The sequence below is a fragment of the Eutrigla gurnardus genome (assembly GCF_963514095.1).
Source record: "Eutrigla gurnardus genome assembly, chromosome: 6".
Taxonomy (NCBI): domain Eukaryota; kingdom Metazoa; phylum Chordata; class Actinopteri; order Perciformes; family Triglidae; genus Eutrigla; species Eutrigla gurnardus.
Window position 1 is genome coordinate 8,106,699 of NC_139920.1, and position 26,162 is coordinate 8,132,860.

General features: G+C 42.7%; 1 protein-coding gene across 1 annotated transcript in view; it reads right to left on the reverse strand.

The window, feature by feature from the left end:
- Nucleotides 1-1,235: 1,235 nt before the first annotated feature.
- The window catches only part of adcy1a (adenylate cyclase 1a), a 40,219-nt gene continuing 15,292 nt past the window's right edge, over nt 1,236-26,162 (reverse strand). Inside the window, exons 6-20 of the mRNA XM_084010749.1 lie at nt 23,948-24,106; nt 22,292-22,433; nt 21,671-21,826; nt 18,456-18,650; nt 16,482-16,579; nt 15,889-15,973; nt 14,716-14,805; nt 12,651-12,907; nt 12,344-12,470; nt 11,221-11,337; nt 7,184-7,330; nt 6,721-6,819; nt 6,152-6,266; nt 4,653-4,777; nt 1,236-3,918 (exon numbers count right to left, since the gene is read on the reverse strand). Coding sequence (XP_083866875.1) covers nt 3,589-3,918; nt 4,653-4,777; nt 6,152-6,266; nt 6,721-6,819; nt 7,184-7,330; nt 11,221-11,337; nt 12,344-12,470; nt 12,651-12,907; nt 14,716-14,805; nt 15,889-15,973; nt 16,482-16,579; nt 18,456-18,650; nt 21,671-21,826; nt 22,292-22,433; nt 23,948-24,106 — 2,242 coding nt within the window. The 3' untranslated portion in view covers nt 1,236-3,588. The remainder of the gene's footprint in view (nt 3,919-4,652; nt 4,778-6,151; nt 6,267-6,720; nt 6,820-7,183; nt 7,331-11,220; nt 11,338-12,343; nt 12,471-12,650; nt 12,908-14,715; nt 14,806-15,888; nt 15,974-16,481; nt 16,580-18,455; nt 18,651-21,670; nt 21,827-22,291; nt 22,434-23,947; nt 24,107-26,162) is intronic.

Genomic DNA, 26,162 nt, shown 5'->3' on the forward strand with positions numbered 1-26,162 from the left:
CTCTTAATTCACAGTGAGATTGTCATTCAGACACAAGCAGCTTACCATGGAGTTCTTCTCTGTTGCTCTGCGTGCAACGATGCAGCGGATCAGACGTGTGGTGCTTCGACTGACAACAAATACAGGAGAAAAGTCAAACTCTGCATCACTTTGGTTTACAGTGAAGCTTCCAGCCATTAGTGGGGGGAACGATGTGAAGTGAGGGCAAGTAAGAAACAATGCAATCTTTGATTTCACTGGTGCAGGGCTGGCTGGTTTGGAAGGTTAGCATATCCATCATCATGAGTGGACAACATGCTTGACTCAGTCCACAGAGGCCTGAAGCCCCGCCCACTGCTGCACAGAGCGGGATTACTTGTTATTCAAACTTTATTGATGTTTAACGTGTCACATGTCTAAAATGCACCAACTTGGCACAGCACATCATTGGGTGCCCATCAATACACCCAAGCATGACGTGGATCAGATGAACGGGCTCTGTGATTGGGTATGGGCTGTATCAGGCCGTTGTCATGGCAGCCCAGGTCAGAGGTCTGCCATCAGGACTTTGATGTGTATACGAGATTTTAGGGTTGTTCTGCTGCTGCGTTTGGCTTTGGGGTAATTAATTCATTTATTTATACAAATGTATCATATTCAATAGACTACATTGATTATGCTTCTCTACTAAAACTTCATTTTCATAAACTTGCATTTCTGCATTATTCTGTGTCATATTCAACTTCTACTTTGTATTGTAGAACTGTAACACTTTTGCTGTATCCATATTTAATAATGTAATCAATGTTTTGTAAAGTGCTATACACATATAGTGTAAGTGAAGATGTATCGATAATAAACGATAACAGCCATAATCTCATAAGTAGGTTATGTATCTTTTTTACTATGAACTAATGCAACCTTCTTTCCTGAACAAACGCTTGTGGTGGTTGTTATCTGCACAAATTGTACAGTATCTGCTCTCTCTCTCCACACACACACACACACACACACACACACACACACACACACACACACTGCCGTCATGTTTTTCTGGTAGTAGACGCGTTCATAACATCAGCATGAGGCTGACATCGACCCCGATGTTGCTTCAAAGTTCTTACATCAGCGACTCTGTTTTTCTGCAGTTACATAACTTTAGAACTGGGTCTGATGGCCCCTCCATAAGCTGTGTGTGTGTGTGTGTGTGTGTGTGTGTGTGTGTGTGTCTTGGTGAAAATAAGCAGAGGAAGAACGCTTGTTACTCCAGGAGGCACGTCCCCGCTGGCATTATTTTTATAATCATAATACGTCCATATCATTGCAGTGCAAACACTTAGTATAAAATCTCATCTTTAACAAAATGTACATTCACATAAAACATCTCAATAAATACATCTTCACAAAAGAAGAAGAACAAAATAACTTGACAAATATCGGATCATTCATATTATATCTCTGAAAAAGACTCTACAATGTACAATAATAGCAAGTAATACCTACATAACAATTGAAACCCGTATCATACAGTATGAAAATATCCAATTTACAGGAAAAAATATTGTACATAACTCCTTTCCATTCAACTTTCCATAAACGGTTTAAAGCAGGTGTATAAAAATCCTCATTGTTGATCTCTTAGAAACTCAAAGTAAGCATTCAAGCTACTATATAGAATTGAAATGTATATTTTTTAAATATGATAGTACAACAACATCATTTCAGGTTACGGCGTCCAAATAAATCTCTTCACACTTGCCACCATTTGATCATTGAGTTACAAAACTGTTAAAGAATAGCTCAAACAGTCAAAGTGCAGGCATTCAACAAAAGGAAATCCACGAAAGCCGTAGCCACACATTCAGTTGTGCTACAGCTCAACACCAAAAAAGTCTGATATGTTTATGAAAATAGGTTGGCACATTTGAAAACCAGCTACCTGTTGACTACAGCAGGAGCAGGAGAGGAGGAGGAAACCCCCCGGCCTGACGACGTCCTGAAAATACCCCCGAAAAAAGGTTTGCACACCAAGCTCATGAAGAAAGACACGGGTCAAAAAAAGCACCTTACATTCAAGAGGACCGCTACCTTTAGCGCATGCATGAGGACTACATTAAAACAGAGTCACTGTGTGTCCGCTGCTCGGCCCGCATGAATGTTTCATCAAAGCATGCATGTGGGAGCCACAGGCTCGCAGGCAGCGCATGCTAGAACAGATTAGAGGAGAGTTAATGGCTGTGGTGAGCCGTCCTGTGAGTAGCATGCTCTACCATGAAATAAATCATCTGGATCGGATGAGGAACCCAGACACGAGAGGTTTGGATGTCTCCTCGTAAACAGCGGTTTTCTTCTCCCGAACTAAAGCAGCTTTCAGTTCATAGAAAATAGTAACAGAATATTTGAACCATAGAAAATATTTCTTAATAAACAAGCGCGCGGGAGAAAAAACAAAGGTTTTTCTTTTCTTTTTTAAATAGAATTCCATGAGGAAGGAATCACACTCGCACAGTTACAGAAAATAGGTTTTTGTAAGTCATGCTTCAACTCCACGGAGATACAAACCGGTGTGGCTGTGCACACTCTATTGGCTACATACACTATCAGGTCAAAAGAGGATCCAGCTGGCTACATGCACGGGGGGCTGAGATAGGAGACAAACCGCTTTATTGCTACACTTTGACGAAGGAAGAATCTGGAAGTCAAGCATCACAGGGAAACAGACGGCAAACATGACTGAAATGCAGCAGTGGCATCATGCACTTAGAGACACTGAGCGGCTCGGCTCAGGGAATCGAGAGGTCTACCTCATGTGCTGCCGGGGTCAAAGTGAAGGGGCATAAACGTCCATGGAATGATCGAAGGCAATGCCCTGTCGTCTGTTAGCAAGTTTATACCGTTGACTGCCATTTACAATTATACATTTGGCTTCGTCCACTTTAAAAACATACATCTCTGAAATATCAATGCCCCTGTAATTAAGTCGTCAGAATTGGTGTCCAATAAATCAATAAAGAATCTAAAAGGCAACACAAAAGATGGCAAGAAGCTCATTGTGAGGAGTGGTCGCTAAGGCAACAGCACTGATTTGGTTTTTGCACTGAGAGAAAAAGGGTCAGCTAAAGTTGTTAAAGGAATTTTCTCCAGATGTGTTCGCTGTGAGAGGCTTGCGTGCTACACTATCAGTTGTGCGACTGTTTGTATTTTGATGCTGATTTCGTTTATTTTAGTTGTGGAAACAGTTTTGGGAGTCGACTCTGAAATTGGCCTTGATTGGTCGCAGAGCAACGTGGCTAAAGCATCCTGTATCCTGTTCAACGACACCCCGCGGTGTGAAATAACAAACAAGGCTCCGGTGTTGAGGGAGAGTCCCATCGAGGCTTCGGCAGACTCCGGTCCTAAATGCAGTCCAGGCCCGAGTCCAGGCCCGAGTCCAGGCCTGCCATTGGATGATCAGTGTCTCAGCTGCCTCCCACAGACAGTAGAAGAAGAGTGGAGGTTGGCTCTACTTTTTCCTCTTTAGATGAACTCTCTCTGCTATCACGTCTCCTCACCTCCACTCTTGTTTTCTTGTTTTCTTGTTTTCCACAATCGCCATAGAGACAGCATCTGTCACACTGTTGCCGTGGGGACAGTGGGCAGGTACCTGGTGGTGCTGGTGGAGGTGGTCGGTTTGGCTATGCTCGGGCTGGAGGTCCTGCTGGTAGCGTAGGTGGTCACGGTGGGGGCGGGGCTGAGCCTGGTGCACACGCTGCCCTGGGTGAAGGCGCTGGACCGACGCAGGGCCGCGCCGGACTGGTGCTGGACTTGAGGCAGCCTGCTGCCTTGCTTGCGGCCCTCCAGGAAGTATGTGAGCATCTGACCTTTGCCCTTCACGCTGACTTGGCCACGGCAGACAAAGTCGTAGTAGTCCGCGATGAGACGGTGAACATCTTCTGTCACCTGGAGAAGAAACATAGAAGGAAAAGGTTTCTCATTGTTTCTTGTTTTACAGGCTTCATGTTAGGAGACAGTTTTGCAGAAAAACTCTTCTTGTTTTAAAATCAGTTTTAACAAAATAGTTCACATTTTTAAAGAGTTTCTGAGAGTTAGATAAGAAGATTGATGTCACTCTCATGTCTGTAAGCTTAACATGAAGCTTAAACCATGAGATGTTAGCTTAGCTTAGCATAAAGACTGGAAATGGGGAAACAGATATATTTTTTTATATTCTGTTATTGCGAGTTAGTTGAAGGGAATATTTATTTAGACATTTAACATTTTATTTTATTAACTGTTACGCTCAAATGAACTGATTCACAACTGAACCCCCCCTCATGAAACACGTCGGGGGGTCATTTCTAAATCAGGTGAGGCTGTAATGTTCAACCTGAATTATGAAGCTAACTTTGTTAACAGCTTCACACCAGAAGCTGGATTGAGTCTGATGGAGTCAGGTTGTCGTTTGTGTTCGTCAGATCCACCCGTCGCTCTTCCATAGTCCAAATATGGACTATGGAAGTCACTTCCTTCAATGGTTGCAAAAATCAAAGATGGCGACTGCCAAAATGCTGAACTCAATGCTTCCAAACTTCACTTCTTATACTTCTTCACTTCAACACTTCTTATATACAGTAAATTAGACTCTTTACCTGCTGCTATGAAGGGGAACAAAGAAGCATGCAGCAGTGGTGTACCTGTATCTTTCCTTGGACTCCAGTGCTGTCCATCCTGCTGGCTACGTTCACCGTGTTTCCCCAGATGTCATACTGAGGTCTTCTTGCTCCGATCACTCCGGCCACTACTGGTCCCACATTGATACCTGGATATATGAACAAAACAAGGGGGTTTCCAAATGAAAAACACACAGGTTAAACAGTTTTCAGGCAGGTCCCTGAGTGCTGATGTTAACATCATAACAACATAACATCATCATTATTATTATATGAATACTTTCTGATCAAAGCTGTCAGTGGTGTTTTTACAAAGTATTCATATTTAGATGTTTTGTTGCGTCTTTCTGTCAAGTTCACATGAACTCGACAAACTATGAAAAATAAATAAGAGTGCTCTCAGTGAGATCACAGCAAACACATTCAGATATTCATCTGTTTTTACTGATCAAAAATACACATTAGGGTTATTTTGTCTTTAAAACCAGAAAATATTGAGCCACGTGTTTTGTTTGGTGTTGCTTCAAAGTCTTGGATGAGGAGTTTGGCAGCTTTCGGTGACGGCTACATCTGTTCGCTTGATACCTAGTCACACCAGGGACTTACTCTCTTACTGTACTTTGACATCGGAGAGAGCTTTGTGTCATGATTAATAATGAAAATGCATCATTAATAAACTCCTCCTCCACACGAACTTTTCATCACTATCAAGTGCATCTGGCATCACACACAGGTTGAAACAAAGGACATTTCTTTAATGATAAATTACAAATATGTGTAAAACCTCTTATAAAGTGATCGCTGCACACCAATTACACACCAACAACATTATTTTTCTTTTTGTTATCAATCCTTTTGACTCTCAAAACAAGACATAGCATTATAAATAATGATTTCACGAATGTATCCGTACTCCCACTCTGATACGTGGTTGCTGCTGTTATCCCATGCCTGACTTTGGTGTTGCAAAATAGATAAAACACTGTTATTACTGCACCGCTGTGACGACATGACTGTAAATCAACGGTATTGCTTCATCTTTACGACCATAGTGTAAGTTTTAAAAGGTTGGACATCAACACGACGCATGCAGACAAAGCGTATCCGGGCCAAGCTTTGGGTTTTTTTTCTGCTCTTACTGGAAATCCAGCATTACGCAAATGATGAAAAGTTGCGTTTCTGCAAAGGGGGTGCAGCAAAAGAACACAAACACATGCAGGTTTTCTACACATGGAGCCCCACAGTCCGCAGACAGGATGGCACTGTGTACACCAGGCTACCAGGATTAAACACGGGCTCCTGCTGCAGGCTCCCCACAGGATACCCAACACAATGGAACCCAGAACTCCAGGTCTCGCTGTGACGCGCTTCCTGGAGGGAACGCTCTTTCTGTGATGCATTTCCTCCCAAACTTACCGGCACTGAGCGTCGGTGGCGTCCAGTGCAATAGGTCAGGAGCTCCAATGCCAGTGTTTGTACAGACCAGTGTGTGCATATACATGTGTGTGTGTCTTTTCACTCACCTACTCTCAGGACAAAGTCATTGTAAGACTGGTAGTTGATGGCATCCAGGACGTCAAACATATCGATGGCGAAGTCTGACACTGTGCATAAATGTGAGGTGATGGACTTCTTCGCCTGTGCATTAGACAAATATCAGGAAAACACACATTTATACACAAGCAGGCATCCTTACTTCCACGTTAGGAAGTGGTATAACCCTGCAGTTCTGTTTCCCTGATGTGATTATACACATTATCATCTGCACACCAAGGTCTCCTCCAAAGTCACACCACCTTCGTGATCGACTGTTATGTTCCAGGGAAGTTTTTGCAGGAGTTGCAGAAAGGGCTCTTTTGTTTGTCAGCTTGGCAGGATTTAAAGAAAGTTTACGAATGCAGAATATGCTGACGCCACAGAGAGCCGTAATCCCTCAGAGTGGATTTGTGGAGTGAAACGTGACAGCGTTCTAAATATCAACACCCGCAAAAATAGCTACCTGCAAAACACTTGGCTTCTGGAAAATGTGCTAATACCCTGCAAACACACACGGAACGTCACACGGGATCAAATCCAGCTACTGCATGTGTACCTTGGAGGCGGTTGTAGGAACCAGCCCTACTGCAGCCATGTATGTGCTGCCGATAGTCTTGATTTTCTCTATATCCCTGTAGCACTCTTTGTCCATCAGCTGGAAGGGAAAAAAAGAAGAAATTCAGTTTGCAAACAAACCCCAAATGTATTTAAAATGGACTACTTGAGTAAATGAATACTTTATGTTGTTGATTATTGATTCAAGCAGGCAGAAAGTCTGCTTAAATAAAGGAATTCTTTATTTTGAAGAACTTTCCAAACTTCAACTGTTGCTTATTACATCAATAAACACCGTTTTTTAAAACTCTCATCCACGGCGACAATGCCATCTTTAGAAATGGCATAATGGAGGTCATATTGAACTAGCTTTCTCCAAAGGCAGAGGAGGCAGAGATGACAACAGCAGGAAAACATATGTAAAAAACCCTGCAGATTTATGATGCAACAAAGAATTGACTCACCTCATCAAAGTCGGCGATGATCTCATTGAGCAGCCTGAGACACTCGACGCCCATGTTGTTCCCGTCCAGCTCGATGTAGAAGTCGTTGAAGTTGGCGATGGAGGCGAACAACACTCCGACCTGAGCGTAGGACTGGTAGTACAGGTCCTGGACGGGAGGAGAGGCAAGTCAAAACTGATAATGTACCACGAGGAACTCACTGGTGTCCGCTTAAGTTTTGGTCTTATTGGCTCCGAATTCTGAGATATGCGTCTTGATATTTCTGCTTTCAGTCCAGAACAATGGAGGTGAAGAGTCCTTGTTAATCCGCAGACTGACTTATTTTAAACTAACAAATATGTGTGTTCTGTAGATTCTTCAGAGTAAAAGCGAAACTCTTTTTTGAAGGATTCACTGCTGTTGAATTTAGTGAAATGTTTTACATTTAAAATGTTCAGTGCTCCGGGCATTAAAAGATGGTATCCGGGTCAGTGCTTCTACTCTTCTCAGCGAATACATGTCGTGTTTAATGCTTATTGAGTCCTGCTGACATTTAATTTACTTTCCCAAGACCAGAACATAATGCCTTGCCTTTAGAGGTAGTCCTTCCCATTGTAATGTCTCCTTAGGCCACTTCATAATGTAATGCATATTCCATTAGTTTAATTACACATGGTCTTGTTTGACACCTGAGTCTGTGTGACAGTCCTCCCAACGTGGCAGCAGGGACTAACACAGAAGCTGTTCAGCGTACTCTACTTAGCGTTTACTAAAGCTTTACAGGTGTGTAAGTGGAAGACTGCCAGTTCGATTCCCGGCTGTGTCCTTGGGCGAGATACTGAACCCCAAATTGCTCCCGAGGCCTGTGCCGTCTGTGTTTTAGTGTATGTGTGAATGAGCAGTAGAGTAGATCCTGATGAGCAGGCGGCACCTTGCATGGCAGCCTGTGTGACTGAATGTAAAGAGATTTTAGTGGTCGGAAGACTAGAAAGTAGCTCTGAAAAAAGTGTGAGTTGAGTTTAATAGTTGTGGTGAGAGCAAGGATGCTGGAAGTAGTGAAGTAAAAACCTTCAGTCTTGTATTATTTAGCCATATGTTGGAGAGAATTGACACGTATTTTGACGCAGACAGGGATGTCACATGTCATGTTCAGTCGTTAGAAATGATAAAGAGCATAGAGATGCACTGCAGGCGATGGTCCTAATTCAAGATTGAAGAGAGTGTATTCGTGTGTGCAAAGATGTTGCCAATGCAACAAAACAATTCAATCATCAGCTTGAAGCGGTGAAACTTTGGATTTCAGGCAGCAGAGTCCCACTGCGCTGTGTTATGAATACAGTGGACGGGTGAACTTTAGCCCAGAGGAAAGAGAGGAAGCCTTTCTATACACTGTAGCTGCGAGGGGTCACCGGCATGCCGGGAACATACTTCCTGACTTCCTGCCCCCAGTGTCTACTGCTCTCAGCCTCAGATGATCCCTGCACTGTCTGATGCACAGCCTGCTGATTGTTGGAGGATAAGACTGCCGTTACTTTTTCTTTTTATTATTATTAGCAATGCTGTGAAAACCTATAGCGTTCAAATTAAGTCGTACTGTTGCAGCTGGACAAATATGTATTGCTCTTTTATCTGTTTTTGAATAATAATGGTCTCACACGCACTGGCATGTTGCCACACAGGAGACACGTGTCATTAAAAGCATTAAACGGTGTCTCTCGGGGCTCTGCAGGAGCGTAGCCAGTTGTGGGAAAATAACTCGGGATGATGTCATTGTGATGTCATCAGGGTTATTTCAGTTTGGGACTGTAGACATAAAATGTTTCACTGAAGAGTTACAAACACAGGGGCATGAAGTCTGAAAGACAGGACATTTACCAGGCAAAGAATGTTTGATGAAAAAAAGCCGTGTAGTTGCATTATGGGAAATTTAGGATCCTGCACTTTTGGAGCTTGACCCTATCATTGACTGGATATCTCCGCCTCTGGTGCATCAATATTTCATCTGTCCCTTCCAAATCCCAAAACTGTATTTAAGTGGAATAGTACATTATTTTTTCAGTGTTTTTAACCTCGGCTCTATATTCCCAGATGTTTGCTCAGCAGTCCTCACCATCAATATGTGTCTACTACTTTTTGTGTCTCACTGAAAGTAGAAGTCTCCTTCTGAACCCTCGCATTGCATCCACACACATCACCTAAATATCCAGCCATAACAAGCAACATCTTTTAGATGAGTAACGCTTTCTGTACTTCAACACCAGCACTTCTCTCTGCAACTCTCACAGACATGTTCAGTCATCCTCTAGCAACAGGTCACATGATTCAGTGACAAAGGGACCAGATCAAGTGAAAGGTCAAGTCTGCAGGTGGTCAATGTTCCTGCAGTTCTTCAGCTCATTACTACGATTTTAACTGTGATTTCCTTTATTTCTAAACTAAATTCTGGCTTGCAACCTAACTGTAAATACAAGTATTACAATAACATAATCGCTGTGCAAATTAGCATACCATTTGCTGTTTTTGTATTTATTGTCAGATGGTAAAGCAGCTTTCAGAAGATACAGGAGATTAAGGAAACAATTGAAGATGATGTATTGAACGGTGTGAAACATTCTCCTGCTAATATGCTGTTAATAGGCGCGTTTCTAAAAGAAAAAACGCCATATTTTAGTTTTTAACATTATTATGTGAGTTTCCTTCCTCTTGCATGTATATTTTACATACTGAATTTGTCATCAACATTGCACCTTTAAATGCGAAGAAGCCCCACACTACACCAGGTGTTTAGCATAAAGACACTGCACACAGTTCAGTGTTTGCAAACCCAAGCGTGTCCTCTTGAGGGGCTGTGAATTTCCTGAAAGGATGCATGTTTACATCACTTCCTGAGAGAGGAGGAGGGGGCCGAGGAAGGAACCGAGATCAGTGGAGGGGATGTTCATCAATCAGTGCACACAGACACACAAGGCTGTCAGCTCACACGTCCACTTCAACATCGCCACACATCGCCGCCGTGTCAAACAGTGCCATTGTCCTAAGCAGCGTTTCCCACATTAAGACCCCGACTCTTTCAGGACACTTCGTTGCAATATGGGAAGTCCAAACATGAAGCATCCTAACCTGCTGCGGTTTAAATCAGCAAACTATTCACTCAGCATTACCTAACAGACCTGAAGAAATGACATTCATAATATGGTTAGATTAGATGTGCATATATATACTATACTATAATCACAAAGTCGATGATTTAAGCTGAAAAGTGACACATTTTTAAACATCTAGACGTGATCAGTCAGTATAAACTGGCTTTGAGACCAGCAGACGTTTGTGCAAAGCACAGCAGCTCTGAGACTGAAAAGGTGGGACTTATTAAAAATAATCTGCATGGTCTGTCATGCATTGCATGTGATTCTTGCAAAACTACATCCTGAGATCCAGACAAAGAGAGAAGTTTAGCTGGAGGAGAAAAACTCACTAAGAGGGTTTATTTAACCAAATCCACCTCCGTATGCATAGAAAAAAACACGTCCAAATGACATTGGTTATTGATTTATGCTTAATATATTACAGGAAGGCAGCAGGAAATGTATTATATTATTCAGTACTGTGTTGGAAATGTTGAGATACTCTTTTATAGACTGAAACAATAATATAATACTGTAAGTAACCTAAACCAGTGTTCCCATAGTGGAGCCAGGATCTCCCTGTGGCTCGTAACATGAATTTAAGGGGTTATGAGAAAAGTAACAGATTCAAATTAAAGTCAAAAGGATTATCAGACTTGTCCCTAGTTGCATCATACTGTTTCCTTGTTCTCCGTTGTACAAGTCATGCAAGTGAAGGAGAGGAAAGGACGTTCAACTTGTGACAAACATGTCTTTCTATTGAGGGGTCACGGGCAACGGCAGGTTAGGAGTCACTGACGTCTAAAGATCATTCAATTCAAATTGCCCCCAGCTTTAACCTGGACGTCTGGATAACCTGGTTTCAGAGGCCGTAACTCTCTTTAGACTGATGATCCCTGTCGGACGAGCCTGGACGTGTCTGCGGATGCTCACCATGTTCCTGGGGTTTGACATGAGGAAATGCTGAGCCACATGAGCCGGCAGCAGGTTGAACAGGATCCTCTTGTTGTCCAGCTTCACCTTCTCCATGTCGCCTCGCTCCTCCTCCGCCTGGACACCGGTAGCAATTAACACGACACACAAGTAGAGAGGAGGGGTGAGACCTTACAGGACGATGGCCATGATCCCAAGTCAAACTGATGCTCTATTGTCTAAAGACAATGAACCTTCATTGCAGCTCAGAGCTCAGAGGTAGAGATGTAATAGCTTATCCTTATCACTAGAGGGAGATAATGATTTGCAAACAAGACAAACGTTCACTGTCATTCTTAAAATAGAAACCTACACACTGTCATGAGCCACACAAGACTCTGCATGCAAACACATACATGTTCAAGCCAAACACACACTGAGAATAATAGGCATTATAGCATAAAGACATTTCTGCCTAAAACTGAATTAGAAAATCTCTCACGATCAGTTTGAATATTTCAACTCGTTTCGAGTGTCTGTACTTTCTTTTTGACGTAATAAGTCAGTAAATATTAAAGTTCTCAAACAACTATGAGTTCATATTATGGTTACAATTATAACATTAATATAATTATTATTATTATGCTCAACAACTGTACACTTATACACAAGGTTCGAATTAATGATGTAATGACTTACTGAACAAAGGATTTAAACAGGGAAATACACACTGAATAGTTAAGGTTTCAACTGTCAATAATAATATAATTATAATAATTATAACAATAACAATAATAGAACTAACCTGATACTGGATTCTAAGACTGATACAAATTTGAGAAATATATATATTGACTATGACAAAAAAAACTAGAAAACTTTCTGAGAAAAATAGAATACTAATACTTTAGTTTAGAAAATACTTAGACATAAACATAGACGTTCATATGCATTGGACAAAGGTTGAAATATTATTACTGCAGTGGCATAAAAAAACATTACAGTAATCCATCGTTCTGTATGCGGCATGTAACACCTGAGTCAGCCATCCCCTAAATAATACTTTACAACCTATTTACAGACAAACATGACTTGACAAGAAGAACAACTGGATGCATACGTGAGCTGTGCCGTGCAAACACACCTGAGTAGCCCACAGATAGTCGAGCCGCAGCTTCAGGTCCAGCTGTCGTGAATGCAGAGCCAGAGCTCCAGAAAATAGCAAGGCAGCCAACACAGGATCGTACCCCCGTGTGTGGAGGAACCCTCCTCTGAAAGACACAAACAGAGAAACTAAATGGGCTGCTTGCTTCTTTAAATTCTCTAATGGGCAAATCAAAAAACAGAGAATACACATACATTTAAAACACAAAGCCTACAAAGGCAAACTTGCACCACAAATACACATCTATTACATATCCAACTACACATCACACGGAGCTCAGTCGTACCCCACAGCTTGTCGATAACCGCTGGTCTCCATGACGACGGTGTAGGTGACAGAGAGGAGGAGGAGCAGCAGGATCTTGGGGAGCGAGGAGACTCGGAGGTAGGGGATGAGAGTGAGGGTGCCGGCCACGCAGGACAGCAGGGCGTACGCTATGTTGGTACAAGCGCCGTCCGCTGAGGTGCTGTTGCCGTCGGCGGGGACGTCGTCCACGGAGAGGCTGGAGTTCGTCCTGACTCTCCCCCAAGAAACACATCCCACCTGGGGGGAGGCACAAGAAGAAGCTTTAACCAGTTGGCAGCTATTAAAAGACACACAGTCCTTCTGTTGGAGAGGTGGATTTAATGTCATCACTAACTTTATTCATTACAGATCCATCTTCTGCCCTGCAATCAGCTCACCTGAGCCTCCCTGGTCCTCATCACCCTCATCAACCACTGCTTTGCACCTTCAGTCCTGCCTGCCTGACACCTTCAAGTTGCCCACTTTAGAGTTTTTTTACCTGCGTGTCTAGTTTGTGACTCCTGCTTGTATTTTAGACTGTTTAAAGGTTTATGGACAATCAGCTGCTTCGGAATTTGTGCAATTATGCCCAGTGATTTGAGTTTTTAAAACTAAATAATGAGCAGATTAATCCAGATTGAAAATAATCGACTACTTGCTGATCTCCACCAGAATATAATACTAAAATCATTCTTTTAACATGAATGTGAGCATATAATGGATTGTTTTTTCCTCACAGCAAACTCGTTATATGACTCAGTAGCGTCTTTGGAACCCACGGGCCTGTATGAACTCTATGGGCCTGTATGATCTCCTGGCAGCCTGCTGATGAGTCGGAGGATGGTATCCAGAGGGATCTCCTCCCAGACCTGGATCAGGGCGTCAGTAAGCGCCTGGACAGTCTGCGGCGGTACTCAACCTACTGTGGCGGCGTCTCAATTGGATTTAGGTTGTGAGGGGCAGTCAATGGCATCAATGCCTTCATCATCCAGGAACTGCCTACACACAAGGCCGGGCTAGTCCTGCACCAGGAGGAACCCAGGGTCCACTGCACCAGGAGGAACCCAGGGTCCACTGCACCAGGAGGAACCCCGGGTCCATTGCACCAGGAGGAACCCAGGGCCCACTGCACCAGGAGAAACCCAGGGCCCACTGCACCAGGAGGAACCTAGGACCCACTGCACCAGGAGGAACCTAGGACCCACTCGGTACCTAACAGCAGTCAGAGTACTGTTGGCTATGACATGGAGGTCTGTGTGACCCTCCAAGGATATGCCTCCCCAGACCATCACTGGTCCCCCACCAAACTGGTCATGCTGGATGATGTTACAGGCAGCATAAAGTTCACCCCAGTGTGAACCTGCTCTCATCTGTGAAGAGAAGCCAATGGCCGACCTGCCAACTCTAGTGTTCTCTGGTGCCAATGGAGCTGCACGGTGCTGGGCCTTGAGACCAGGTCCCACTAGGGGATGTTGGGCCCTCATGGAGAGACCAGCGGCCTGCTGGAGGTCATGTTGAAGGTCAGTGGCAGTGCCCGATTAGGTGTTCCCTTAGTGCTTTTTAGCTGTGTATGTATTTGTACACATCAGAGTCGGACCGAGTTCTGGGGTCAATGCTGACTCCAACCAATTTGCATTTGAAGTACTTTTTATGGCTATTTTACACTTGAACAAAACATGTTTTATTCTTCAGCGGCACCATCTGCTCGGCTGTGACTCTGCCAACTCGCGCTCTGAAGAGGTTTGAAACGACGATGAAATGACTCCACTGTTCCCAACTCAAACGCTTTGTTCTGCATCGTGTACTATAATTGCTGTAGTATCATTATTTCCATACAGGCCATTGTATCATGGGATCAATATATTTAACCCCCTGGATATGCATTTATATGCATAATGATAATCCGGCTTAAGTGTTTGGATAAAATGTTTACATGAAACAACATCAAACTAGCGCTTTCGATGATACTATCCTTAACAAATCATCTTGAACTTCAGTATATATATATACAGTATATATATATATATATATATATATATATATATATATATATATATATGACTTACCACACAGGCCTGGGTAACAGAGTAGGTGAGCAGAACGAGGAAGACAAACAGCACTGTTCGGATCTGGATGGTGAGGCAGCCTGGTTGGCACTAAAACCAGAGAGAGAGGAGGGGAGGTTGGGAAAATAAAACGAGCCAGTAAATGAAGCACCTGTTTATCTACCTCAATAGCATTTTGGACACATCATTAGCCAGGAGTGGAAATGAAATGAGTGCATTCTGTGGTGGGGCTCATTACGTGCAGGCCCATTAGAGGAGACGCTTAAAGGATATGATGACAGTTCAGTGCAGCACGATACCACAGCATCATACAGAGTTTATGGACGAGATGTCAAAGTGTTCTGAAGACGTCACAGTCAGTCCAAGCTGACTGGCAAGAATAAAGTGGTGGAAGAAGTAGGAAGAAATACTTGAGTAAAAATAGCAATACCACATTGTAGAAATACTCTATTACAAGTAAACGTCCAACATTCCAAATTTTAGAAAAATTATTTTGATCAAAAGTCAAAGTTTCATTGTGCTGAATGGCTCATTTCACAAACATGTGCATTAAATACGACTGGGTTATAATAACTGGAAGTATTAAATGAATCACCTTAAAGTTGCTGCTGGTAAAGGTGTCGCTATTTTTATTACTACTTTACATACTTATTGGTAAGTTATTTTTGATAGTACATCATAATCTGTTAATCATTACTATACTATATTTAATAATCTGCAGAGTAACTACAAACAAAAACTACAAGTAAAAGTAAAAATTACAATATTTTCACCTGAAATTAGTAGAAGTATAATGTTGCAGACAATGGAAGTATCCACATAATGCACAAGTACGTCAATACTTGAGTAGATGTACCAGTTGTACATTTACAGAGGAAGAAGATCGTTAAGTTTAAAATACATTGAGTTTTTTCACATAAAGCCTTTGTGATTTTGAACCTATTAATAATGTGTTATTTAAAAGGTCTAAATGCTTTGTTTAACTAATGTAGAGACAATTCATTGATTCGTCGAGTGAAATAAAATGATTGTACCACAATTTTGATCATCAACTAGCTGAAATGATTCATCAAGCAAAAATGCAAAAATCATAAGTGACGATTTGCTGCTTTCAATCTGTCTCTGGGCAGCACCCTGTTGGAGGAGGTCTGGGAGGAGGTCTGGGAGTCCTACCTGAACACTGGTGAGATGCAGGTACATGACACAGGCCACGTGGAAACACACACAGAGCACCAGCAGCAGCAGCACCAGCATCCCCCTGAGAGACCAGCAGAGGAGAGACCAGCAGAGGAGAGACCAGCAGAGGAGAGAACAGTAGAGGAGAGACCAGAAGAGGAGAGACCAGCAGATAGGAGACCAGCAGAGGAAAGAACAGTAGAGGAGAGACCAGAAGAGGAGAGACCAGCAGAGGAGAGACCAGCAGAGGAAAGAACAGTAGAGGAGAGACCAGAAGAGGAGAGACCAGCAGAGGAGAGAACAGTAGAGGAGAGACCAGCAGAAGAGAGACCAGCAGAGGAGAGAACAGTAGAGGAGAGACCAGAAGAGGAGAGACCAGCAGAGGAGAGACCAGCAGAGGAGAGACCAGAAGAGGAGAGACCAGCAGAGGAGAGAACAGCGTGAGTAGGGCTTTCCCACTTGGAAACACCTTCCTTTTTTTTATCGTCTCACTACAACCTAGCGAGATCGATCCAATTACACTCCAGGAATGGACAAACTGCAAATGTGTGTGTGTGTGTGTGTGTGTGTGTGTGTGTGTGTGTACGTACTGTGGGATCACTAGCAAATAGATAAGGCCAAACAGAGCAGCGAGGATCAGAGAGAGGACCACGGCGCTGATGAAATGATCGTCGTACATCTGGTGGTACTGACAAAAGGACAAAACGGAGAGAAAATGTCAACACAGGGAGCATTCACCTATCCTTTGTTTCCTGTTTATCTGGCTGCAGGGAGGAGGAGGGCCAACGTGCTTCTCCATGGGAGAAACCTCACCCCTCTTTCACGCCAAACACACAAGTGTGACATCATGTAAGATCACGGGTGAATGTTGACAAGAACGTAAAGCTCTTTGAGTGGTCGGGAGACCCGCGCTGTATGAATGCAGGTCCGTTATCCATAAGGAGTCGGATCAGATTGATCATACACTCAGACGTGGTCTCTGTCGTCTGCATGTACATTGTCCTACCACCATTCTGTGTGTAGACCTGCTGAGACTTTTACAGGATTCTTCCTAGAATCCTACACAATCCAACCATAGATGTAGAAGTGCACACTACCTAGATGTTTTTTGTGGTCACACAACTGTTGATTCCCTCCAAACTGTTCTGTTTTGGGTGTCCTTACGGATTGACATGCCCAGAATACCGCCGAAAAATCAAAATCAAATGGTGCCTTCTGCTGTAGAAGCAGCAGCTCACTCTTCCATATCTGGGCCCCTCAGATATACCATGAGGGAAGTTCATTTCACCTGCGTCCATGATCTTATCCACCTGGTTGGTACCCTAAGCTCCTGAAACACAGGTGATATCGGTAGTGTAGTTGAAGCTTCGCCTTTAAACTCAGCCTCAAGCCTGATTCACCAGGGAGAGCTGGTTCCACCTTCTCATGCTCCATCTTAGCCTTGTGATCGAGACTTTGGTTGCAGCAACTCACTTATGAGAAGCAGCTCCCCAGAAGGACAGCAGGATGGGAACTCTCAAGCAGATCAAAGTCACAAAATGTTGACCATCATTTTCTCAAATTTCATGGAAATTATTCAGTCCATTGTTGTCAAGATATTTCACCACCGGAGGATTGTGGCAACGGACCAGCCAACCTCCTGACATTCCTGGGGCCAAATGTGCAAATGTGAAATTATAAAGTCAGCGGGACCAAGCATGTGCCATGCTGGAGCCCATGACATCAGGTTTAGTGTTTTTACGTTTGATGAGTTCAGATCTCACCATATGGCAGAGCCCTGGAAGTTATTCTTCAGTTCGGCATGTGATGAAAACACATTTTGGAGGAAATGAGATTGAATGAATCTAGATTAATCAGATGGATGTGAAATGATTTCAAATTCACATCAGATCTAGAAATCTAATGTGCAGTTAGCTCTGTGTTTCTTGGACAACGATCCTCTAGCAGGACCCTATAAAATAAATGCTTGTATTATAGTTGCATGGTTGAGTCATAATTTGTTTCTGCTGGTGACGTTTTCCTGAAGTGACAGATTTCAGAAATCTCTCAAAAAGTGAGTCTTTACCATGTAGGATTTTAATTCTTCTGCTACCAGTTTGAATGTCTAGATTACAGACAAAGACACAGTTATATATACTGACACACACACACACACACACACACACACACAGAGAGAAACCCATCCCTGTTCTGTCTCCTTTATGGCTCTACCCACGCACACACAGGAGAAAGATATCACGTGTGCTGCTCAGACGTTCCCAAATCATTATCTGCACCCCCTCCTGAGAGGGTGGGTGGATTCCACACACACACACACACACACACACACTGAGAGAGAGACATCATAGACAACAGGCGTGGGAGAGAGGGAGAGAGGGGAGAAATTAGAAATTAGAGACTGTGCAGGGAGTGTGCGCATGAGAGAATAGGGTGGGTGTGGGTGGGGGGGCGATGCAGTCACGAAGCAGGTTACCTTGCGTGTGATGAAGAAAATATGTATTTGATACATTTTGAAAATATGAACCCAAGTTACTGGCTTCTCCCCAGATGTTCAGTGTCCTCACCCTGCGCTCCTTGTCTCTGCTCCTGTAGAAGAGGGTGATGTAGTTGAGGTCCGTCGTATCAGAGTCGGTCTGCCGCGCTTCGATGAGCCGCCCAATGTAGCGGTTGACTCGTGTTCCCGGGGAGTGCTGCACGGCGGTGGCTGAGAAGGACGTCCGGCTCCTCAGCTTCTCCGGGGCGGTCCGCAGGGCCCTCCGCTGTCAGACACCCAGGAAGACAAAACAATCAGGCTCTGCAGAGACCAAGCCCATCTGGTGTGTTAAAGTTGACTGGTGTGGTGAGGCATACCAATGCAGCGTCTTGTGAAGTCAGCATTGTGTCATTGAACTTCACAGACAGACAAAGATCAGTGGAAACTTCATGAAGTAAAGCGTTCAAATGTATTCATGTAGCGTTTTAAAGACTAAAATTGTATACAAATGCACACATGTGTAGACAAATAGACGATGCACACAGGGTAGCCCACAAAGTTGGAATAATATGCAAATGTCTTGCCTTTTATAGCGGCAAACAAATGTTATGCCTGAATTAATTTTCACCTGGGTAATTGTGACACATGATGTAATCATTGCACCTGGTCAAAAGTGATTACTGGTGCATTTAAATAGGAATAAACTAGAAAATATTCAAACGTTATGGTATATACAGAAAAAATACACTGAGGACATTTTGACTTGTCACAGTAATAAAAGCATAGGTGTAAATAATAAAATGAATGAATGCTAATTACTGGCTTCAATCATAAAGCAAGAATATAAAACCATGGCTTAATGACAAAATAATAACAGGCTCAGCCTATCTGATGTTTGTTCCTGTGTGGGCGTCGCAACTGAAACGTAACTTCTCAGAAATCATGGGATACAGTAATGAACACATCTGGGTTGGAAGATCTAATAAGCCATAACAACTAATAAGATTTTCAATTAGATTTTTATAGCAGACAGGGAGCCACTGCGAGGTGGCCTGAATGTGTGGCGTCTTCCCTTAAGCCTGCACAGATATTTAGCAGTTCTGGAAACAGAAATATGAATGTCGTATTTAAACATTATAATGTACCTAACATCTGAACAGCAGTGGCTCAGCCCTCCTAGTAAAAGCACATGTGTGATCAATAACATTATCGATGGTTCCCAGTAAGCAGCCAGCATGGTCCGGGCCCTCACTGATGAACAGTCATGGTTGATGTTCAGTGATGCCACTAACATGCTTCTTAGTAACGCGTTGCTGTAGTCAGACTACTTTTTTCAGTGACGAGTAGTCTAACGCGCTAATATTGCCAAACCAGTAGTCAGATTAAAGTTACTTATCCAAATACAGGGTGCGTTTATATTTTTGTCAGTAAAAAAAAAAGAAATAAAATAAAAGATTTGCTTTCTTCTTGCGTCTCAGGGGGGTGACGTAGGTTAGCCGACACATTCACAGAAGTTCAACTTCTTGCTGGCTGCTAGTTAATTTATGTTAAAAAATGGCACAGCAAACTGGTGTTTCACGCAGTAATTATTCAGGAAAGAAGATGTAGGCAGATTCCACTGTGGTGTGAATGTTATTGCAATTTACAGTAATTGCCTTTTTTGTTTGATGGAGTTGGTGTCGGTCCTGTGGAGGCGTCCTGGGGGACGAGCTTCATGAAAATCAGTGGCCGTGATGCCATAAACTAAGAAACTAACTAAAGTAAAGCTCAAGGTGAAAGTAAACAGAATTATCTGTGCAAAATGTACAGAGTAGCACGTTAAAAGATACTAATAATGTTGTGTTTTTCAAGTTTCATAAGTTGCTCTTTTTAACGAGAATGTGACATTTGTTCTGTTTCAAAACCAGTGCATTGCTGGTTGGGCCGATTGCTCGGCCTCTGGTATTGCTGCTTGAAGCTATTTTGACAGCCGTTCAGTGAAACAACTCGACATTGCCCTTCCCTGGGTCCTCAGCAATACACCCACAACGTGTGAAGCGGATCGCATCAACGTTGTCGAGAACAAGACATACATACAGAGACTCCTTCCTTTTCAGTTAGATACAAAAAGAAGCCAACAAATATAAAAATGGTTTGCAAGAGGGATTATCATAGTGTATGGTATTAAATGTGCATGATCTGTTATAAAGCAGGCACATACTGTACATCAGACTCGTTAAAGTCTTTAGTCTTTAAACAGCGACTCTCTCACTTCATCATTCAGCTTCAATGAAGACAAATATTGTAATATAAGTAATTAAGTAAGTAATATAATACCTTTAGTGTAATTGTCATCTTTCAAGGCTGAAGGTGTTTCTTATAAAAATGATGATCCTACTGATGCAGTGTGCCTTATTTCAGGAATTTTGTCGAATGTAGCGTCAGTATTTTGAAACAACACAGAAAATGTGAGTTAGAGTTAGAATTATCAATATCAGGACACAAATGATGAATCTTCACAATACCACTTTCAACAACTACCACGTGATGCGTAATATCATTTTGCCCAAATAAACCACGTGTCATAAACCCATTATGAAATTCCACTGTGTCACAATGCTAGGATTTTGGCGACTCAGATAATCATCTAACAATGCGGCTAATGCTATTAGAGCAGATGATACCAGGCTGTGGGTGATTACCAGCAGTCATACTGCAACCTCATCAGAATTATCACGTACTAAATAACGACTGGGGGATTATGGGTGGCAGGCTATTTCTGACAGGTACCTGTGATGCCTCGACGGCAATCATCAACCACCAAACGGCGACCGGCCGAGGAACGAACCAGCAGCAGTGTGGCCGACTCGCTGCTGACTTAAAGCAAATATGCTCACCAAGATAATGAGAAACATGTGAACGAGCTCAAAGCGATGCACATATCCACGTGCAAATATCACGTCCGTATCCACGACACTCACTCGGCCAGTTTAAAAGCAATGAGTTTATCAATAGGTGCTCATAATATCTATTCCACTGCTTTCCTTTTCAACAAGTAGTTGGCAGACTGAAGGATTTATGATGCTGCAAAATCTAGAAAACCAGATTACTGTGTGTGTGTGTGTGTGTGTGTGTGTGTGTGTGTGTGTGTGTGTGTGTGTGTGTGTAGCAGATTAGGAATCCAAGCAGGATTGCACTCCATCACAAATGGACGTACAAACCCATTAAAAAGATTTATCTTACTACGTAACCAGATATATTAATCTATTCTGTACAGTAGTTTTTTACACACACACACACACACACACAGTGATGACTTCTAAATACCTTGTCGTCATCCTCGCAGGTCATGACGTTGGAGAAGGGGATCTCGGCCTTGAACATCTTCCTACAGTGCATGAGCTGCACCAGCAGGTAGCACACCGTCTTGAACTTCATCCTCTTGGCTGGTTTGATGTCGGACAGGATGAGACCTGGAAAGATCTGGAAATGAGGACAAATATAATGAGTTCAACAGGAAAGAAAGTACAACCTAGATGCTACTGAGAGGTACGGGAGATGTTTCTAATGTTTTCCCTTCAAACAGCGATTGCCTTTTGTTTTGTTGTTTTGTGATTGGAGAATTCTCAAAGTCTCATTTGTGGAAATAAAGTAGACTTGACTGGGATTTTTCCAGTAAACTGAGTGTGCAACGTTAGAAAACCTGAAGTGTTTATGTGTGTGTGTTTGTGTGTGGATTTAAAATGCTAAGAGTAGACACACATCTGCTCTTGTGCACATGTACAGTAAGTGAGAGACAGTGATCCATGCGTGTGCCAGCTGAACACATGGCCTGCCTCTGCATCAGAGGATTAAGTATTACAACATTGATAGATCCGTCACCTCTCGAGTAAGAGATGGAAAATGCAAAAAAGAAAAGAAAAAAAAGAAAAGGCGATCGTGGCATACTTTGCGTCTGTGTGATGGCACGATGAAAAACGTCTCTATATGATGCTTCTGAAGGAAGGCGTGCCTCTCGTGGCCGAAGCCAGGCTCCACCTCGTAGTCTCCGTTCAGACACTCCAGGGTGGTCCGTGTGATGTGCACCTTGCTGCGAGCAGAGGACGGAAGGCAGTTAGTGATAAAAGTCCCACACTAACGTTTCCTCTCTCATTATTTTTAAAGGCCTAATAGCACCTCAGCTTGCTGAAAATTCTTTACAGCGAAGACATTTCTGTCCTAACGACTCATTTAATCTGGTAACAAGTTCCAAAATCGTGTTACTTCACTTCAGGACCAAATTGAGCCAATCAGGTGACCAAATTTCAGTGCTTTTTAACTGCAAATCAGCTTGTTTCTTTACATTCGTTTTTCTTAATGAAGTATTAATTTAGTACTCATGGTTAAGTCATGTTAAGCTTAAAATCATGATCATAATGATTCAAATCATAATCCCAATAACCTGCTGAGACCAAATATGAGGTAAAGTGTCTATTTGATCCTTTTACTATTATTGATGAATTGTATGAAAAGAACAAAACCAACAATTCATAATAATAATAATAATGATAATAATAATAATAATAATAATAAAAACATTTTATTTACAAAGCGCTTTTCAGGAAACTCAAAGACACCACAAGGGTAAAACAAAACATCAAAATATAAAACAATAAGAAAATAAAAATGTACAATAAACAGTATTAAAAACACGAATCACAGGTTAAAAGCTGATGTAAATAGGCGGGTTTTGACTTGTGATTTAAAAGCAGACAGTGTGGAGCACGGATGTTTGGGGAGAGAGTGCCGAGGGAGGGGGCAGCTATGGAGAAGGCTCTGTCGCCCCAGGTCGCGTTGCCTTTGTAGCTAAAGCCTGATACAGTTTATATATTTGTGCCATTAAACTTCATTTTTGTACCAATACTATTAGAAGCCAGTCCAGCCCACCTTTCCATAACATATTCCTATTAGTGTGTTCTCTATAAACTAGCAGTCATCGTGTGTAAAAACACAGTATCCTGGTACAAACAGCGTATCACTTGTTGTGCTCAGGGATGCTGTTCTGTCACGACAAAGCTTTGTAGGTTTGTTTTACAATTAACAATATCTTACAGACTTAGATCCTGTTTCAAAACAGTGTTGCGCGTCACATCATTTTTCAATTCCGTCTTTAAACAATAGGTCAGGTGCCGAGAGGGACATTGACACGGTCTTTGTTCTGTGCAATAATACATTCTGAGCCAAAGCTCTAAAAATATCTAATATGCAGCTATTGGATTTTTGCAAGACATTCAATTCTGATTTCTATATCATGTGAAAAAGTCTCTAAGTTGCAATATATGTCTTAATAAGAAAACTCATGATCATGACATGCTTAATACATCTTTACCATGTTCGTTTCAGCTGTATCTAAAAAAAGCTCATGATAAAGACAACTATCTAAAACATAACTATTTGATAGAGATCTTTAATTATGATTGCCTATTAGAGATGTTATATCATAATAGGGTTTCATAATTACAAGATAACATTGTTCTTCCTTGGGTCAATACAATGTGCTTCTGAAAAATATTTCAGGCTGTGGCTAAACAGTAAAAAAGGCAAAATACAGAATACAGCACTGACCCAGGCAGCCCTCCAGCCTCCATCACATTTGCCAGTGTGACATCGTTTGACCAGACGTCATACTGCCACTTCCTGAGGCCCAGCACGCCACACAGCACCCGTCCTGTGTGCAGACCGACACGCATGTTCAGATCCACCTCTGTTGCCTCCACCACCGACCTGCAGGGGGGGGGGACACATTCAATATCTAAAACTGTCAAAACAAAACCAAGAACATTTTTATTCCACCGACGAAGTTGTGATTTATTCAACTGTCTTTCTGTTTTCTTAGAAGCTAGCAGGATCTAAACACACATACTTGGTGGACATTTAGGCAATGGATCGAAGAACAAGTAGTAGTTCAGATACGACGAGTGCATCCTAGAGATGGATTTCCATGAAAGTTTGCAGTGAGATTCAAGGTCCCCAGAGGATGAAACTGTCTGACATTTTGACTTTTTATTTAGAAATATCATCAGGTTAAAAGTTCAATCTGTCCGATAAAACTAATGACATTTCCACCAGCCTCAATTGCACTTTATATGTAGTGCTAATTAGAAATGCCTGCTAACACACCAAGATGGTGAACAAATAAACATTTATCTCAAAGCACCGCTGTGTCTGCTAACAACCTCATCGGACTAGCATGGCAGTAGAGCATTAGTATTGTTAACGTTGTGTTTAGGAATTCTGTCACTGTGAATTGTTTATCACTATACTTCTGTTGATGTTAAAAAAGCTTTTTTTAACGCTTGGGTGGAGATATGCTCTCTCTAAGTCGTTTTCTGGTTCCTTTTTTCTTCTACGAAAGGCCTTCAAATTCGAGTCGACCACCTTCCCTTCCTCCTGTTGTGGTGCACAGAAGGCAGAGCAGGACTTTTCCTCTCCAGTAAATCACTACACAAAGCTCCTTGTCACCAGTGAAAGGTCAGCCATGATGTTTGTGTGTTTACAGGAGGATGGAAAAAGAAAACGTGGCCGACTGTCAGGCTGGAGGGGGAAATGTGTGTGTGTGTGTGTGTGTGTGTGTGTGTGTGTGTGTGTGTGTGTGTGTGTGTGTGTGTGTGTTTTCATGCTGATCCAAATATCTCACTGAAATTATCAAATAATATGAATAATTAAATTACCTTTATTTATGTTTATGTCAGGCCTATATTTGGAATATCATAATTGAAACAGGCTTTTATTCCTAATTCTGTGTAATGCTAAATCAAAACGTCCTGCGCCTTCATAATCATGTGACATACCTCATAGTCCAATAATCTCCTCCCTATTTGGCGGTCTATTTAAGCTATGACGTTTCCCGTGTCCCCCCTTCGGCTGTCATTGCCTCTGCTGCACGTCAGTACTGCTGTCAACTTCATCCAAACCCCTCCACCTCCCCAGCATCCACCTGTAGGCTCCGGAGGGGTTAAGATATTTACTCATCACTACCCATTGTCTCTTGTAAGTTTAGCTGGGGAGTGATGAGGCCGGAGCTTAGACGCCAAACTCTAATTATGTGCTGCTGCTACAATAAACATGTAAACAACGTGAGTTGTCTGACTGAACTGCTTTCTGATTAATAATACAAATATAGTTAACACACAATTAATAATTAAGGATAAGGATAAAACTCGGGGGGGGGGAAGTATACAAAGTAGTTGAAATTAGCTGCACCTTTTAGAGCTGCGACATTGGAATGATGAACACGATGAAATGTTTAATTCATTATAACCTAATGATTAAATATGTGTGGCAGGATAGTCTTTTCCTTCCCATCCCTTCCCCCTCCTCCTTGCTCCATCCACATCAGGTGTGTTCTGGCGCACTGATTGATGGGCGGCGCTGCATACTTTTCTTATACTGGTCTGGTCACACCTGCGGCCTCTCTCTTCCTTTCCGGTTCTGCTCGTCCTCCGTGGTGGCTGTGGCCTGGTGTGGCAGAGCCGGTGCAGGCGCTGGAGCCTTTGTGGTGTGTCTGTGAGTGTGGTGGAGCCCTGTTTGGCGTGGCGGATCATCGTGGCGCACGCCTCCTCTTGTAAAACAACAGGTATGCGCACCGCTGTCCTTCCTCCCACTTAGCGTGCCACAGGGCGCATTGGTGACACGGTTCTCCCTTTTGTGACTGTAGTGCGGCAGGCTGCTGTTGCCGTGGGACCGAGTTGTCCCGCTGGAGGCCGTCCGTGTGTGGTTGTGGCTCCTCGTGGTAAGTCGGCGTTGTCCGCCCTCCTCTTTTCCTTCTACCTGCTGCTCA